General features: G+C 41.7%; 1 protein-coding gene across 5 annotated transcripts in view; it reads left to right on the top strand.

The window, feature by feature from the left end:
• Positions 1 to 13069, top strand: part of Chd8 (chromodomain helicase DNA binding protein 8) — a 62199-nt gene that overhangs the window by 14053 nt on the left and 35077 nt on the right. For 4 of the 5 annotated variants that reach the window (XM_031361312.1, XM_031361314.1, XM_031361309.1 and 1 more), the window contains exons 2-4: positions 7166 to 8232; positions 9439 to 9810; positions 11941 to 12326. In XM_031361312.1, the coding sequence (XP_031217172.1) occupies positions 7390 to 8232; positions 9439 to 9810; positions 11941 to 12326 (1601 nt within the window). In that variant the 5' untranslated portion in view covers positions 7166 to 7389. Of the gene's footprint in view, positions 1 to 5466; positions 5527 to 7165; positions 8233 to 9438; positions 9811 to 11940; positions 12327 to 13069 lie in introns of those variants that run through there. The other variant, XM_031361311.1, reaches the window with a different exon arrangement.

Below are 13069 nucleotides of genomic sequence, written 5' to 3'. Positions count from 1 at the left end.
CAAGTGCATGTACTTCAACTCCATTTGGGGGCTCCAGTTGCCCAAAGTCTTACGCCCGAGCTTCTGCCTGCCTCTGCTGTATGGGCCTTACTGGCACTAACCCCGGCAGTGGGAACAGGTAATGTACCCGGCCCCCCTTGCCACCCCCACTTCCAGTAGCGTTTTCCTCTTCATGAATTCTTCCTTCCTTTTCCCATATGAGTAACAAAATTTCTGCAATTTCTCACTTGGCCTTTGAAATACATGCTTTTTAGGTTTTATGGTTGACTACTTAGCTATCCCTGTTTTTAACGAAGTGCTCTCTGTTACCAGCCATATTTGCCCCCAAATATCTACACCCTTAATTTAGTTATGTCTTTTCCTCCAGTTATTAGAAAACAGAAACAGAGTTGCTGCTCATTTGACAGAATATTGAAGGCAGAAAAAATGGCCCAAGGTCTCAATTTATTTAAGGAAGCCTGAGTGGCTCCAAGTTAATAGCTCCATTTCTTGTGTTCTGTGTCCTTCCATCCTGATCATTCTTTGACCTCAGCTCAATAATTTCACTCGCTTTGGGTGTCTCTTGCTCATTTATCTTTAAGGTTTGAGATTCTCTGAGTCTCACAAATGTTTCAGTGGCATGGGTTTTTGTTTTTGTTTTTTGTGCTCCCCTGCTATAAATTATATGTTTTTTACTTTGCTGTCATGTTAATCTTATTTTCAAGGTATTTCTTGTGTAAATCAAGCTTCCCCTATCCACCTTGTATCTTAATAAGTAAAGTTTATTTCTGTCTCTAGCTTATCCTCCTGAAAATGATTCAATTTCCAACAAGGTTTATATTTTGAAGTAAAATACTTTTTTTTTCTGAATCTTTGAGCATAGAGGTTAGGCATGAACAGTGCTTTCTAAACCTGTATACACAGAAAAAGTATTGCTCAATATGACATTTGTTCATTATCTTCTATGGATAGATAGTATAGAGAAATCTATAAATGGAGAAGCTATATTTTAGTTTGGTCTGCATAGATGATGAAGTGATTTCTTTTGTAGTGTTTCTCTTTCATTATAACAGTAAACTATAAGAAGCGCCCTTTTGGGGTAGTGTAAGAGCTCCTACCCCAGCCCTCAGATCTTTCATTATAACAGTAAACTATAAGAAGCGCCCTTTTGGGGTAGTGTAAGAGCTCCTACCCCAGCCCTCAGATACTAGTGACTTTCTTCATGCTGCTTTTCTTTCTACTGACATCAGCTCCCTTGTCCATTTTTTTTTTTTTACAGATCTTACCAGTCAAGATTTTGTCCACTTGTACTGTCAATAATAGAAACAACAAAATATAAAACTACAAATACAGAACTGTAATGCTGAGTGTACACTTAAAAACTACACTTTGACCACACCCTCCTGTGCCATAAGCCCTCTCTTGGTGCATATAGTGCACATACCTTCTACCCTGTTTGCAGTCACTGTTTTGTTGAAAAGCATGAGGATGTTGGGATAGATAATATACTAGAATGTAAAATCTGTTGTGGTAAGGTAAACAAGCCATGGAAAAAGGCAAGGTTGAGGCAAAACCCAAGGACCGGAGAGTTGGACCTCAAGGCTCCAGAAACATAAGAACTGTGTGGAAGGTGGTGAGCCTGTAGAACAAGGGACCCTCTAAGAAGACAACAGATACTGTTCTGCCAGTATCTGCTTGAGTTAGAGTGTTTAGATAGGTGTCCTTGGATTTCAATTGAACTTCTGTTCTTTTTCTTCTGTGCTTCCAATCCCCAGAGCTTGTGTCATACAAGCATTATACTAATTTTGATTATGGGAAGTTATTAAATGTAGCCACTAAATCCTGACTTTCCTTTAGGGCACATGCATGTCTTTCTCTTTTGGGTAGTAGTAGGGTAGGACTGTTTTCATTCTTAATAAGAGAAAAGTCTGATAATCACTTTATTATCTACTAGTTGCTTTACATTAAAACCCCTAAAACATCCATTTATTTGTTTTACCAGGGTTTGAACTGTAGAAAGGAAATTCATGAAGTGTATATGCTTGTAAGCTAAGTTATGCATAACTTAGTAAGTTAAGTTAGGCAGGACAATGCGCAGGTAATACAAGACCAGGGACAATGAGTAAAGTTAGAAGTGTGGGGAGTTTGAGATAGGAGTCAGGCTTTGCTTCAGTACAGGTTAAGAAATTGAGAAGTAATAATACACTATACTGTGGTATTGTGTAGTTGCAAGAATTTGAGGTAGGGTTGTTTTTGAGACAGTTTTGTTATATAGCCTTGTCTTCAAATTCATAGCAGTCCTTCTGCCTCAGCCTCAAAAGCTCTGCAGTTGCAGGATAACCTACCACACCTGGGAAGGATTTTGAGTTCTTGAATCTGGACTGACAAGTAGAGAGCACATATTTGGTCAGAGAGCCCATAAGAGCTCATGCCTCCAATCTTAGCACTCAGGAAACTGAGGCAGGTAGATGGTTGTGAGTTTGTGGCCACCCTGGGCTACAAAGACCCTGGGGTGGGTATGTATGTATGTATGTATGTATTTATTTATTTATTTTAAATTAAAACCAGGCAGTGGTGGCAGCTGCCTTTAGTCCCAGCACTTGAGAGGCAGGGGCCTGGTCTACAGAGTGAGTTCCAGGACAGTTAAGGCTACAAAGAGAAACCCTGTCTCAAGGAAGCTCACACCTGTGCTTTCTAGTGTGACTGTCTTTCTTTCTTAACCCTCAAGTTTAAGCCTACACTTAAGCATCTTTATATTACACACACACACACACACACACACACACACACACACACACAAGTTTAGGAAGCAAGAACCAAAAGATAATGCACTGATTTTTTAAAGATTAATAAATAACTGAGTCATATGTAGGTAAAGAAGTACTTCAGAAAATAAGTGCAATTACTGTTTCTTATTAAAAAATACCATCTTTTTGCTGGGTGACAGTGCTGCACACCTTTAATCCAGCATTTGGGAGGTAGAGGCAGATGGATCTCTATGAGTTCAAGCTCAGACTAGTCTACAGAGTGAGTTCTAGGAGAGCCATGGTACACAGAGAAACCCTGTCTCAATAAACAAACCAAACAAAAAAAAAGTGCCATCTTTGGTCCAGTTTGGTAGTGCAGACTTGTAATTACAGGTCCTTTTGTGGCATGTATAGGAAGAGCACAAGTTCAGGGCCTGCTTAGTGTACAGAGTCAGTTCAAGGCCAGCCTATGCAACTTAGTGAGAATGTCTAAATAAAAAGTAAAATGAGGGCTGCAAAGACAACTCAGTAGGTAAGTACTCCTCCAGAGGACCTGGGTTTGGTTTCCAGCTCCCACATGGAGTCTTACAGCTCCAGTTCCAGAAGATCTAATGCCCCCTTCTGACCTCTGTAAGCAGCAGGCATGCATGTGGTGCAGTGACATGCATGTAAACAAAACACATACATTTTAAAGAAATATATATTTTTGAGACAGGTCTCTGTGTAGCCTTGGTTATCCTGGAATTCACTGTGTAGACCAGGCTGGCCTAGAAATCAAAAATATCCTCCGGTCTCTGTTTTCCAAGTGCTGGGATTAAAAGTGCATGCTACCATGTTTGATCCAAAATAAAACTTTAAATTAAAAAAAAAAAAGTAAGATTCTCTCTGGTGATGTTCTTACTTTGCATCCTTAAAGCCAGAGGCTCAGCCACCAGTGCTGCAAAGTGGAAAATGAAATTTCTTCTGGAGAAAGTGACACGTGTATAATCTTAGCCCTTCGAAGACTGACGCAGGAGGATTGCCAAGCTCAGCGTCAGCTTAGGGCAACACAGGAAGACTGTCTGATATATAATTTTCTTTTAAAGACCTTTACTTGAATTTGGCCCCTTATTGGAGGAGATGGGAGTAGAAGTAACAAAGTATTATGAAGTATATATATTTATATAAGTTAGCACTGTAAAGTATGGTTAGTAGAAATTTTCATGGTAGTAGGGTTTATGCCGGGACTATTGGCATAACCACCATATAAGTTCTTGTTATTGCTTTAGTATGACATTTAGCTACAGATGTCTACTGTAACTTCTCTGAAAGTGAAGTTCAAAGATCATAGATGGCAAAATGGGGCATAACTAGCTAAAAAACACGGTGAGACTTAAAATGTATGAAATTAGTGAATAGGTTTTTCATTAAGTAAAGAAGTATGCATAACTATGCTTGTTGCCATTTTGAGTAGTTTGTGGGCAAATATTAGAAGTTGGAATGAGCTGCTGAAATAGTTTGGCCAAGAATAGGAATTGATACTAGATCTTGAGACTTGAAAAGTGTTCAGTTATGCAAGCCTGAGATACTGACCTACATTGTATTATTTTATAAAGACAAACTGGAAATCTCTTATCTCAACACTTAGGATGCTGAAGCAGGAGAGTTATGAGTTTGAGGCAATCCTGGGATAGCCTCCGTCTCCCCAAACCACCCCCCCCAAAACATGTGCACATTCACACATAATTGCACTAACACATCCACACAGAGAGTTGGAAAAGTCTTTTTGTCAGATCTACATGTGTTTATATTTCTGACTGGTTTCTTATTTGATGTCTTTAGATAGCTAGAAAAAAGGATCTTTTATCAAGGAATGTTTTCCCTGATTGTCACTGACATTATATACTCTTTTAAAAAATGTTTTAAAGGGTTTATTATTAAATGTATGTGTGGATGTATATGCCATGGTGCATATGTAGAGGTCATAGAACAGTTCTTCTACCTTTAAGTGGGTTTGGGGGCTGAACTCAGGTAGCCAGCCTGTGTAACAAGTACCTTCACCCACTGATGCATCTTACTAGCTCAAGAGCAAATACCCTTTTCATGTACGTATGTATATGTGTGTGTATTTCACTTAATTTATTTTCTGTGTGTGTATGTTTTGTCTCTGCACCATGTGTTATGCCTCATGGCCACCAAGGCCAGAAGAGGGCCATGGATACCCTGGAATTGGAGCTACAGGTGGTTGTGAGTCTCCCTGTGTGCTAGAGAATCGTGTGTCCTCTGGAAGAGTGGTCAGTGCTCTTGTGAGCCATCTCTCCTCTTCACTTCTTTTTCATGTATTTGTATTATGTCATTTTATACATTTCCTTTGTTTCCCCCTAGAATGTTCATGAACTTAATGTCACAGATATGGAATTTATAAGCATATCATTTATGGGGCAGTTTCTAAGATAGGAGGCTTTTAAATTCTCATGCTAGTATCAAGGAATACAGTGTGATATCTGTGAAGACTGAATAGTTCATCCCAGTACTAAGAGCAGGTATTATCATTGGATGGCTCCTGTGTGTGCTGTGCTGCAGGTTTCTTGGGGATCCACAGGGAAGTAAGATAGTTCTCACCATCAAGGATCTTTCTGTCTCCTAGGAGCTGGCTCATAGCATATACTTCTAGAGGGTATACACCCTGCATAAGACCCATAATTGTTCATTTTTATAATCTTATGACAATTTTCTCACACATGTCAGATAAGCATCTTGAGAAGATGTTAATTTCTATAACTTGCACGAAGGAATGGTTTTGGGCCTTCTCAGAATATGGGTAAGAATCTCAAGTCACATGCTTTGCTTTAATAAGTTATAATGCTGTGGTATTTAAAGCAAATACAAGATAGAATCATCACAAATTGGTGGGTTAAAAAAGAGCTTTGGGGTGATGGTTTCCTCTACTAGGAAGGATGTGTGGAGTGGGGTGAAGGGGCGGAGGACGCTGTGAGCCATGCATAGGCTAAAGCATTGTGGGCACACAAATTTACCAAGTGAACTGTGCCAGACAGGAATGTAGGATATGTATAGGTAATAGTAACAGAAAAAAGTTGGGTGTGTAAGTTAGGATTGAAATGTTGAGTCTCTTGCAAAGAAAATTTTTAATCTTACTGGCACAACTCTAAAATGTAGCCGGGAGTGGTGGTGGCACACACCTTTAGTCCCAGCACTTGGGAGGTGGAGGCAGGCAGGTTTTCTGAGTTCGAGGCCAGCCTGGTCTACAGAGTGAGTTCCAGGACAGCCAGGGCTATACAGAGAAACACTGCCTCAAAAAAACAAAACAAAACAACAAACAACTCTAAAATGTATAAATAACATTTCTCTAAAGGTAAATTAAAGTTTCTGTTGTAAATTCTCCTTTTGATCCAGGTACCTATGATTGGTAAAAATAAGCCACATATTAAGTATGTAAGAAAGGCATTGAAAAATACATTAGCACAAACTGCTTTATGTAAATGTTTAGTGGAACACTGTTGGGGAAACTACACTAGGTTCAGCTCACATTGTGTTAGAAGCTTGGTTACAGGTGACTGACTTTTGTCAGTCATAGATAGAAGTATCTAGACCAAAAGGAGAATTTACAACAGTATTTCCAGAAACTTTATCTACCTTTATAGAACTATTCTTGATACATTTTAGAGTTGTACCAGTTTAACAGTGGATGAATATAAACTTCCTTATCATTATCTTAAAAGATAATTGTATGAGCCGGGCAGTGGTGGCACATGCCTTAATCCCAGCGCTTGGGAGGCAGAGGCAGGCAGATTTCTGAGTTCGAGGACAGCCAGGGTTACACAGAGAAACCCTGTCTCAAAAAAAAAAAAAAATAGGTTTAATGATTTTAGGGGTTTGGGAAAGTTTTGTTTCTGTTTCTTTGGCTTTTTGAGACAGTGTCTCACTTTGTAGCTCTGGCTAGCTGGCCTGTACTCTCCTGCGTCTGCTTTCCAAGTTCTGAGCTCAAAATATGTGCTACTGCACCCCACAAGCTGAATGTTCCTGATAAGACAGAAACTTTAAGATGTGGAGCTGTGGGACTGGAGAGATGGCTCAGCATTTAAGAGCACTGACTGTTCTTCCAAAGGTCCTGAGTTCAATTCCCAGCAACTACATGGGGATCTGATAATAGGATCTGATGCCTTCTTCTGGTGTGTCTGAAGACATTTACGATGTACTTGTATAAATAAAATACTTGTATTAAAAAAAATATGGAGATGTAAGGGCCTAAAGGGGGTTCATTTCTTCTTAATTTTTAGTTTTGCGACAGAAATGTGGGTTCTCTTTACCATGTGTCCATCTATAAAGTTCCTCATACTGTTGTCTTATGACTTTAATGTAAATGGATATTAAGGTGGTACCTTTGAATTTTTCATTGAAATCACCAACTTTGCTTATTTTTCATTTATATTCCATTACAGGAGTTCCGTCTCTTCCCTCTGAAGACTTAGCTGTCTTGTTCCATGAAATTCAGGACAATCTGACATGCACTTGTTTCTAGTCTCTTCATTTGAAGAATAGTCTTCATCCACTGTGTACATTTTTTTGTTTGTTTCTTAATAGGGAAGGGGAGGGGAGAAAGAGTTTCCCCCCCTCCCCTTCCCTCCCCAGAACTTCAACAAATACCCTTTATTACTTTACCAAGATGGCAGACCCCATCATGGATCTGTTTGATGACCCAAACTTATTTGGCCTGGACTCTCTGACTGATGACAGCTTTAATCAGGTCACTCAAGACCCCATTGAAGAAGCACTTGGACTACCAAGTTCTCTGGACTCCTTGGATCAGATGAACCAAGATGGTGGAGGTGGTGATGTGGGGAATTCATCAGCAAGTGACCTGGTTCCTCCACCAGAGGAAACAGCTTCCACTGAACTTCCCAAAGAATCCACAGCTCCAGCTCCAGAATCCTTAACCTTGCATGATTATACCACTCAGCCCACAAGCCAGGAACAGCCAGCCCAAACTGTCTTGCAGACATCAACACCAACATCAGGACTTTTGCAGGTCTCCAAGAGCCAGGAGATCTTGAGCCAAGGGAATCCTTTCATGGGTGTCTCCGCCACAGGTGTCTCCCCCAATAATACTGGAGGACAACCATCTCAGTCAGCTCCTAAGATTGTTATTCTTAAAGCTCCACCAAACTCCTCGGTCACAGGCGCCCATGTGGCACAAATTCAGGCCCAAGGTATCACCAGTACAGCTCAGCCCCTAGTGGCTGGGACAGCCAATGGTGGAAAAGTCACTTTTACCAAAGTGCTGACTGGTACACCTCTTCGACCAGGTGTATCCATTGTCTCTGGTAATACAGTGTTGGCCACGAAGGTCCCTGGGAACCAGGCTGCTGTTCAGCGCATTGTCCAGCCAAGCCGACCAGTAAAGCAGCTAGTCCTCCAGCCAGTTAAGGGTTCAGCTCCTGCTGGAAATCCTGGGGCTACCGGGCCCCCACTGAAGCCTGCAGTTACACTGACTTCTACACCTACCCAGGTGACTTGAGTGAAACAGGGAGGTGAACTGTGGTTTCATAGAGGACCTAGGAGCAGTGAGGGTGGGGAAAGAGAGAGCATGGTTTATAAGAACTGCTTATGGGTAGTCTGCTTAGATATATCTTGCAGGGTATGGCATGTTTGGGACAAAGTCATCTAGCTAGGGCTGCTCAAACTCATGGCAGTCTTCCTGCCTTGGTCTCTAAATGAGTGTTGGGATTATAGGCACCATGCCTTACTATCTTTGCTTTTCACCAGAGAATTTTGATAGCCACTTCCTTAATTGATAGGTGGAGTAGTTAATGTTAATGTGCCTCTCATCTCTTATCACATGCTGCACTGTACCTATCTGGTGCTGAATACGTGGACAGCTCAGTCTTCAGGGAGATAAGGATATTAAGCAAAAATTCATAGTAAATGTATGCTATAAGTTGTCATTGAAAATAGAGGGTGTTCTGAGAACATATATTTGCAATACTTATAAGTGCTCTATCTTCCATTTCTTTCTTTCTTTATTTATTGAGACAGACTCTTGCGGTGTAGCCCAGGCTGGCCTGGAATTCTATATAGCCAAGGAAGGCTGACCGCAAACTTGACCGGCTTTCCTTCACCCTCTTACTGCTGGGATTAGAGGTGTGTGCTGTCACACCAGTTGTGGGGGCTTTGTTTTTTGAGAGGTTCTCACTATATAGGAATCTAGGCTGACTTCAAACTCACAATTCTTCCTCTCAGCCTCCAGATACTGAGATTACACACGTGTGCCATTGCACCTTTTCTCCTATTCTCAACAATACTCCTGTCCTCCTACAACTTTGCATCATAGAAAGTTCTGAATAAAGTATCAGAAGAGTTGGGAGCAGTTGTAAGCATTAAGGCTAATAGAACTGATGTGGAGGCATGTTCCATTTTACTTTATGAATTTTTGTCCTCATTTCCAAATATTAAATGACTGCTTAGATAGTTATCAAGCTTTGTGTGTATGTGTGTGTGAGAGTGCATGTGTGTGCATATGTGTGTGTGATAGATAGGCTTAATACCCACTGGGCAGGGGTGTTACAGAAAAGATGCTATAGAGACACTGGAGGATAAACAATAATTGATTTTCTGACATTCAGCTTTATGAGTCGAATGAAGAAAGCTGGTATAAATAGTTCTGTATGTAATATTCTTTAATATGTCTCTTCTGTGATTTCCTTTTTCACTGTAGGGTGAATCGAAACGCATCACTTTGGTCCTTCAACAGCCACAGTCCGGAGGTCCCCAAGGACATCGGCACGTTGTGTTAGGGAGTCTACCAGGCAAGATAGTGTTACAGGGCAACCAGCTAGCAGCCTTGACTCAAGCCAAGAATGCCCAGGGGCAGCCTGCCAAAGTAGTAACTATTCAACTGCAGGTGCAGCAGCCACAGCAAAAAATCCAGATTGTACCACAGCCTCCATCATCACAGCCACAGCCACAGCCGCCACCCTCAGCCCAGCCGTTGACCCTGTCCTCTGTGCAGCAGGCTCAGATAATGGGACCAGGCCAAAGCCCAGGGCAGAGACTTTCTGTACCGCTCAAGATGGTGCTGCAGCCACAGGTGAGTGATTTGAAAAGGAAGAGAGGTTCTTTTCATTGCTGCTTACTGCGGGAAGTTCTAACTTAATACTGAGAACTGAGGTGTAGATTTTTTTTATTTCACCCATGGAAACCTTATTTTGATTAAATCATGCAAAGATTAAGAATTATTGTTGAGTTTGAGGTGATGGTTTCTGTAATATTTGTCTTTAAAATGTTTGTAGTCTTTATTATAATATTGTGGGGGTTGGGTGGGGAGACTGGGCCTGAGCTGTACTGCATAGCAAGACTGTATGGCCTCAAGAAAGAAAGAGGCAGGCATGGCGAGCCCTTGCCCTTAATCCTGGCCCTCAGTGGGGAGACATAGGCAGGTCCATCTCTGAGTTGAGGCCAGCCTGATTAATATAGTGAGTTCCAGGACAACCAGAGCTACATAATAGACAGACTCTCCCAAATAAATAAATAGTTGAAAATTTAAGAAAAACAATGATTTGAAATTACCTCTTGACACAGTTGATGGTTCACTTGGAAAAATGCATTCTGTACAGTATGAATAAGTTTAGATCTCAGCCACTGTTGTGAACAGTCTATGATCCCAACACTAAGGAGTTAGAGACAGTAGCGTTCCTAGGGCTTTCTAGTCAGCTAGTCTAGCCAACTCAGTGAACCCCAGTGCAGTGAGAGAGTCTATCTTAAGTGTGGTGATTCACGACTTTAATCCTAGCACCTAGAAGGCAGAGACAAGAGTTCAAGGCCAGCCTGGTCTACATATTATGCACTAGGCCAATTAGGATTATATGGGGAGAATGTATGTTTTGTTCTGTTCTGTTCTGTTTCAGACAGAGTTTTTCTGTGTAGCCCCAATTCTCTTGGAATTCACTTTGTAGACCAGGCTGGCTTTGAACTCAGAGATCCCATCTACCTCTGCCTGAGAACATATCTTTGGGGAGTGGGGGGAGGTAGGGAGGTAGGAAGGAAAGCAGTTGAGGAACACATAGAAAGGAAAGTTGTCCTTTGGTTCCCCCGTGTGCATGCACACAACCCAAACATGTACATACACATATAGCATACAAAAATATTTAAAGATGGGACTGAGGAAATGGCTCCGTGGATGAGAGTAATTGCTGTGCAGGCATGAAGACCTGAGGGCAAATACTTAACATCTACAATGAAAGGTGGGTGTTTCAGGCAGTGGTGGCACTCCGCTTTAAATCCCAGAGCTCAGGAAAAAGGGGCAGGTGGATATCTGAATTTGAGGCCAGCCTGTTCTAAAGAGTGAGTTCCAGGACAACCAGGGTTATACAGAGAAACCTTGTCTTGGAAAAACCAAAACCAAAAACAAAGGTGGGTCTGGCAGACACATAGACATGTAACCCCTGTGATTAAAGAGAGGATCTTTGGGACTTGGTTACTAGCTTAGCTCCAGGTTTAGGGAAAAGCTGTCCCTAATTTAATTTTTTAATGTAATTATGTCTCATTTGAAGGATAAAGAAATAGTTAAGGAGGCTGGTAAAATGACTAAGTGAAGAGCACTTCCTGCTCTTTTAGATGACCTGAGTTCCGTTCCCAGGGCCCCCACATCAAGTGTCTGTAACTCTAGCTTCTAGGGATATAATGCCTCTGGCTCTGAGGGCACCTGCACTCATGTGTATATGTCCACACATACACACACACATTAAAGGGAAGCCGAGGGGATGAGAACATTTAGGACAAAGATTGTTGTTTTTGTGTAAGTTATAAGTTTTCTAAAAGAGTGAATATGAAAACAATGGCAAAGAATATATAAAGTTCAATTTTCTACAATTTTTTTCTCATCAGAAACCATGTTATTTTCAGATGGATCTAGGTTCAGTAAGTCTTAACTCTGGGCCTGATTTTTAAGGCATATATACCTAGTTTGTGTTTTGTTTGTGTGGTGCGCTCGAGTGTGTTTAACAGTATCTCATTATGTAACCCTTTGCTGGCCTGGAACTTAACTATATAGGCCAGCTTGACCTTGAGTTCCTGGGCAATCAATTCTCTTTCCTCTGTGTCCAAAGTGCTCGAATTACACCCCATATCTGTGCCCCCATATCTGGCTAAGTATACCTAGTTTTATGTAGGCCACTTAAATTGCAGACATGTTGAAACTGTAGTGTCTTTGTTTTTCTAGGCTGGCTCTTCTCAAGGAGCCTCTTCTGGACTCTCTGTGGTTAAAGTTCTAAGTGCCAGTGAAGTGGCAGCCCTGTCATCACCAGCAAGCTGTGCCCCTCACACTGCAGGGAAGACTGGAATGGAGGAGAACCGCAGGCTTGAGCACCAGAAAAAGCAAGAGAAAGCAAATCGGATTGTGGCAGAGGCCATTGCTAGGGCCCGGGCCAGGGGTGAGCAAAACATACCTAGAGTCCTGAATGAGGATGAGCTGCCTAGTGTCCGGCCAGAGGAGGAGGGGGAAAAGAAACGCAGAAAGAAGAGCAGTGGAGAAAGGCTGAAGGAGGAGAAGCCAAAGAAGAGCAAGACTGCTGCTGCCTCCAAAACGAAGGGCAAGAGTAAGCTAAAGTGAGTGTTCCTGCAGCCCCGATGGTGCTTGGAGCAGCACACTCTGGTATAAAGTGACTGCTCTCTGCTGCCCCATGGGGTGCTCAGGATAACACAGTCCTGTAAGAATATATCAAGGTGAGCTGTGTATAGCAGCTACCCACAGCACCTAGAAGGTTCAGGACAGATGAGTAGTTCAGATACCACTTCATACATTGCAGTCATTTTCATCACTGTCACGTAGAAGATTTCTCAGTGCCCCTACCACTTCCTCATAAGAGAGCTTCTGGCCACTGCTTCCCTACCCTTAAACTTCAGTTACTGTCCAGTGTAGACCTCATTTGAGCGAGTGTGTTTTGCTAGGTTCTTTGTTGCAATCTTAGGTTTTTTTCTTTTATTTCTTGGAGCTACTTTCTTATTAGTTTCTACTTTGTGTGTTCTCCAAGCTGTATAGCCTTTTCTACCTTATTAAAAATAAAATAAAATAAAACAAGTTTGGGAAGGCTGGAGAGCTGATTCAGCAGTGAAGAGTGCTGCAGCTCTTGCAGATGTCCAGAATCCAGTTCCCAGTAGCATATGGCAGCTTACAACCTATAGCTCCTACTCAGGGGATCGGATGCCCTCTTTTGGCTTCTACAGTCACCAGGCATGCAGCTGGTACCTGCGCATATGCAGGCAAAACACTTTGCTTATAAAATAATGTATCTTTAAAACAATAAGAAAGAAAAGAATTAGCCGGGCAGTGATGGTGCACACCTTTAATC

The sequence above is a fragment of the Mastomys coucha genome, unplaced genomic scaffold, assembly GCF_008632895.1.
Source record: "Mastomys coucha isolate ucsf_1 unplaced genomic scaffold, UCSF_Mcou_1 pScaffold9, whole genome shotgun sequence".
NCBI lineage: Eukaryota > Metazoa > Chordata > Mammalia > Rodentia > Muridae > Mastomys > Mastomys coucha.
This window is presented reverse-complemented; position numbering and strand designations above follow the sequence as displayed.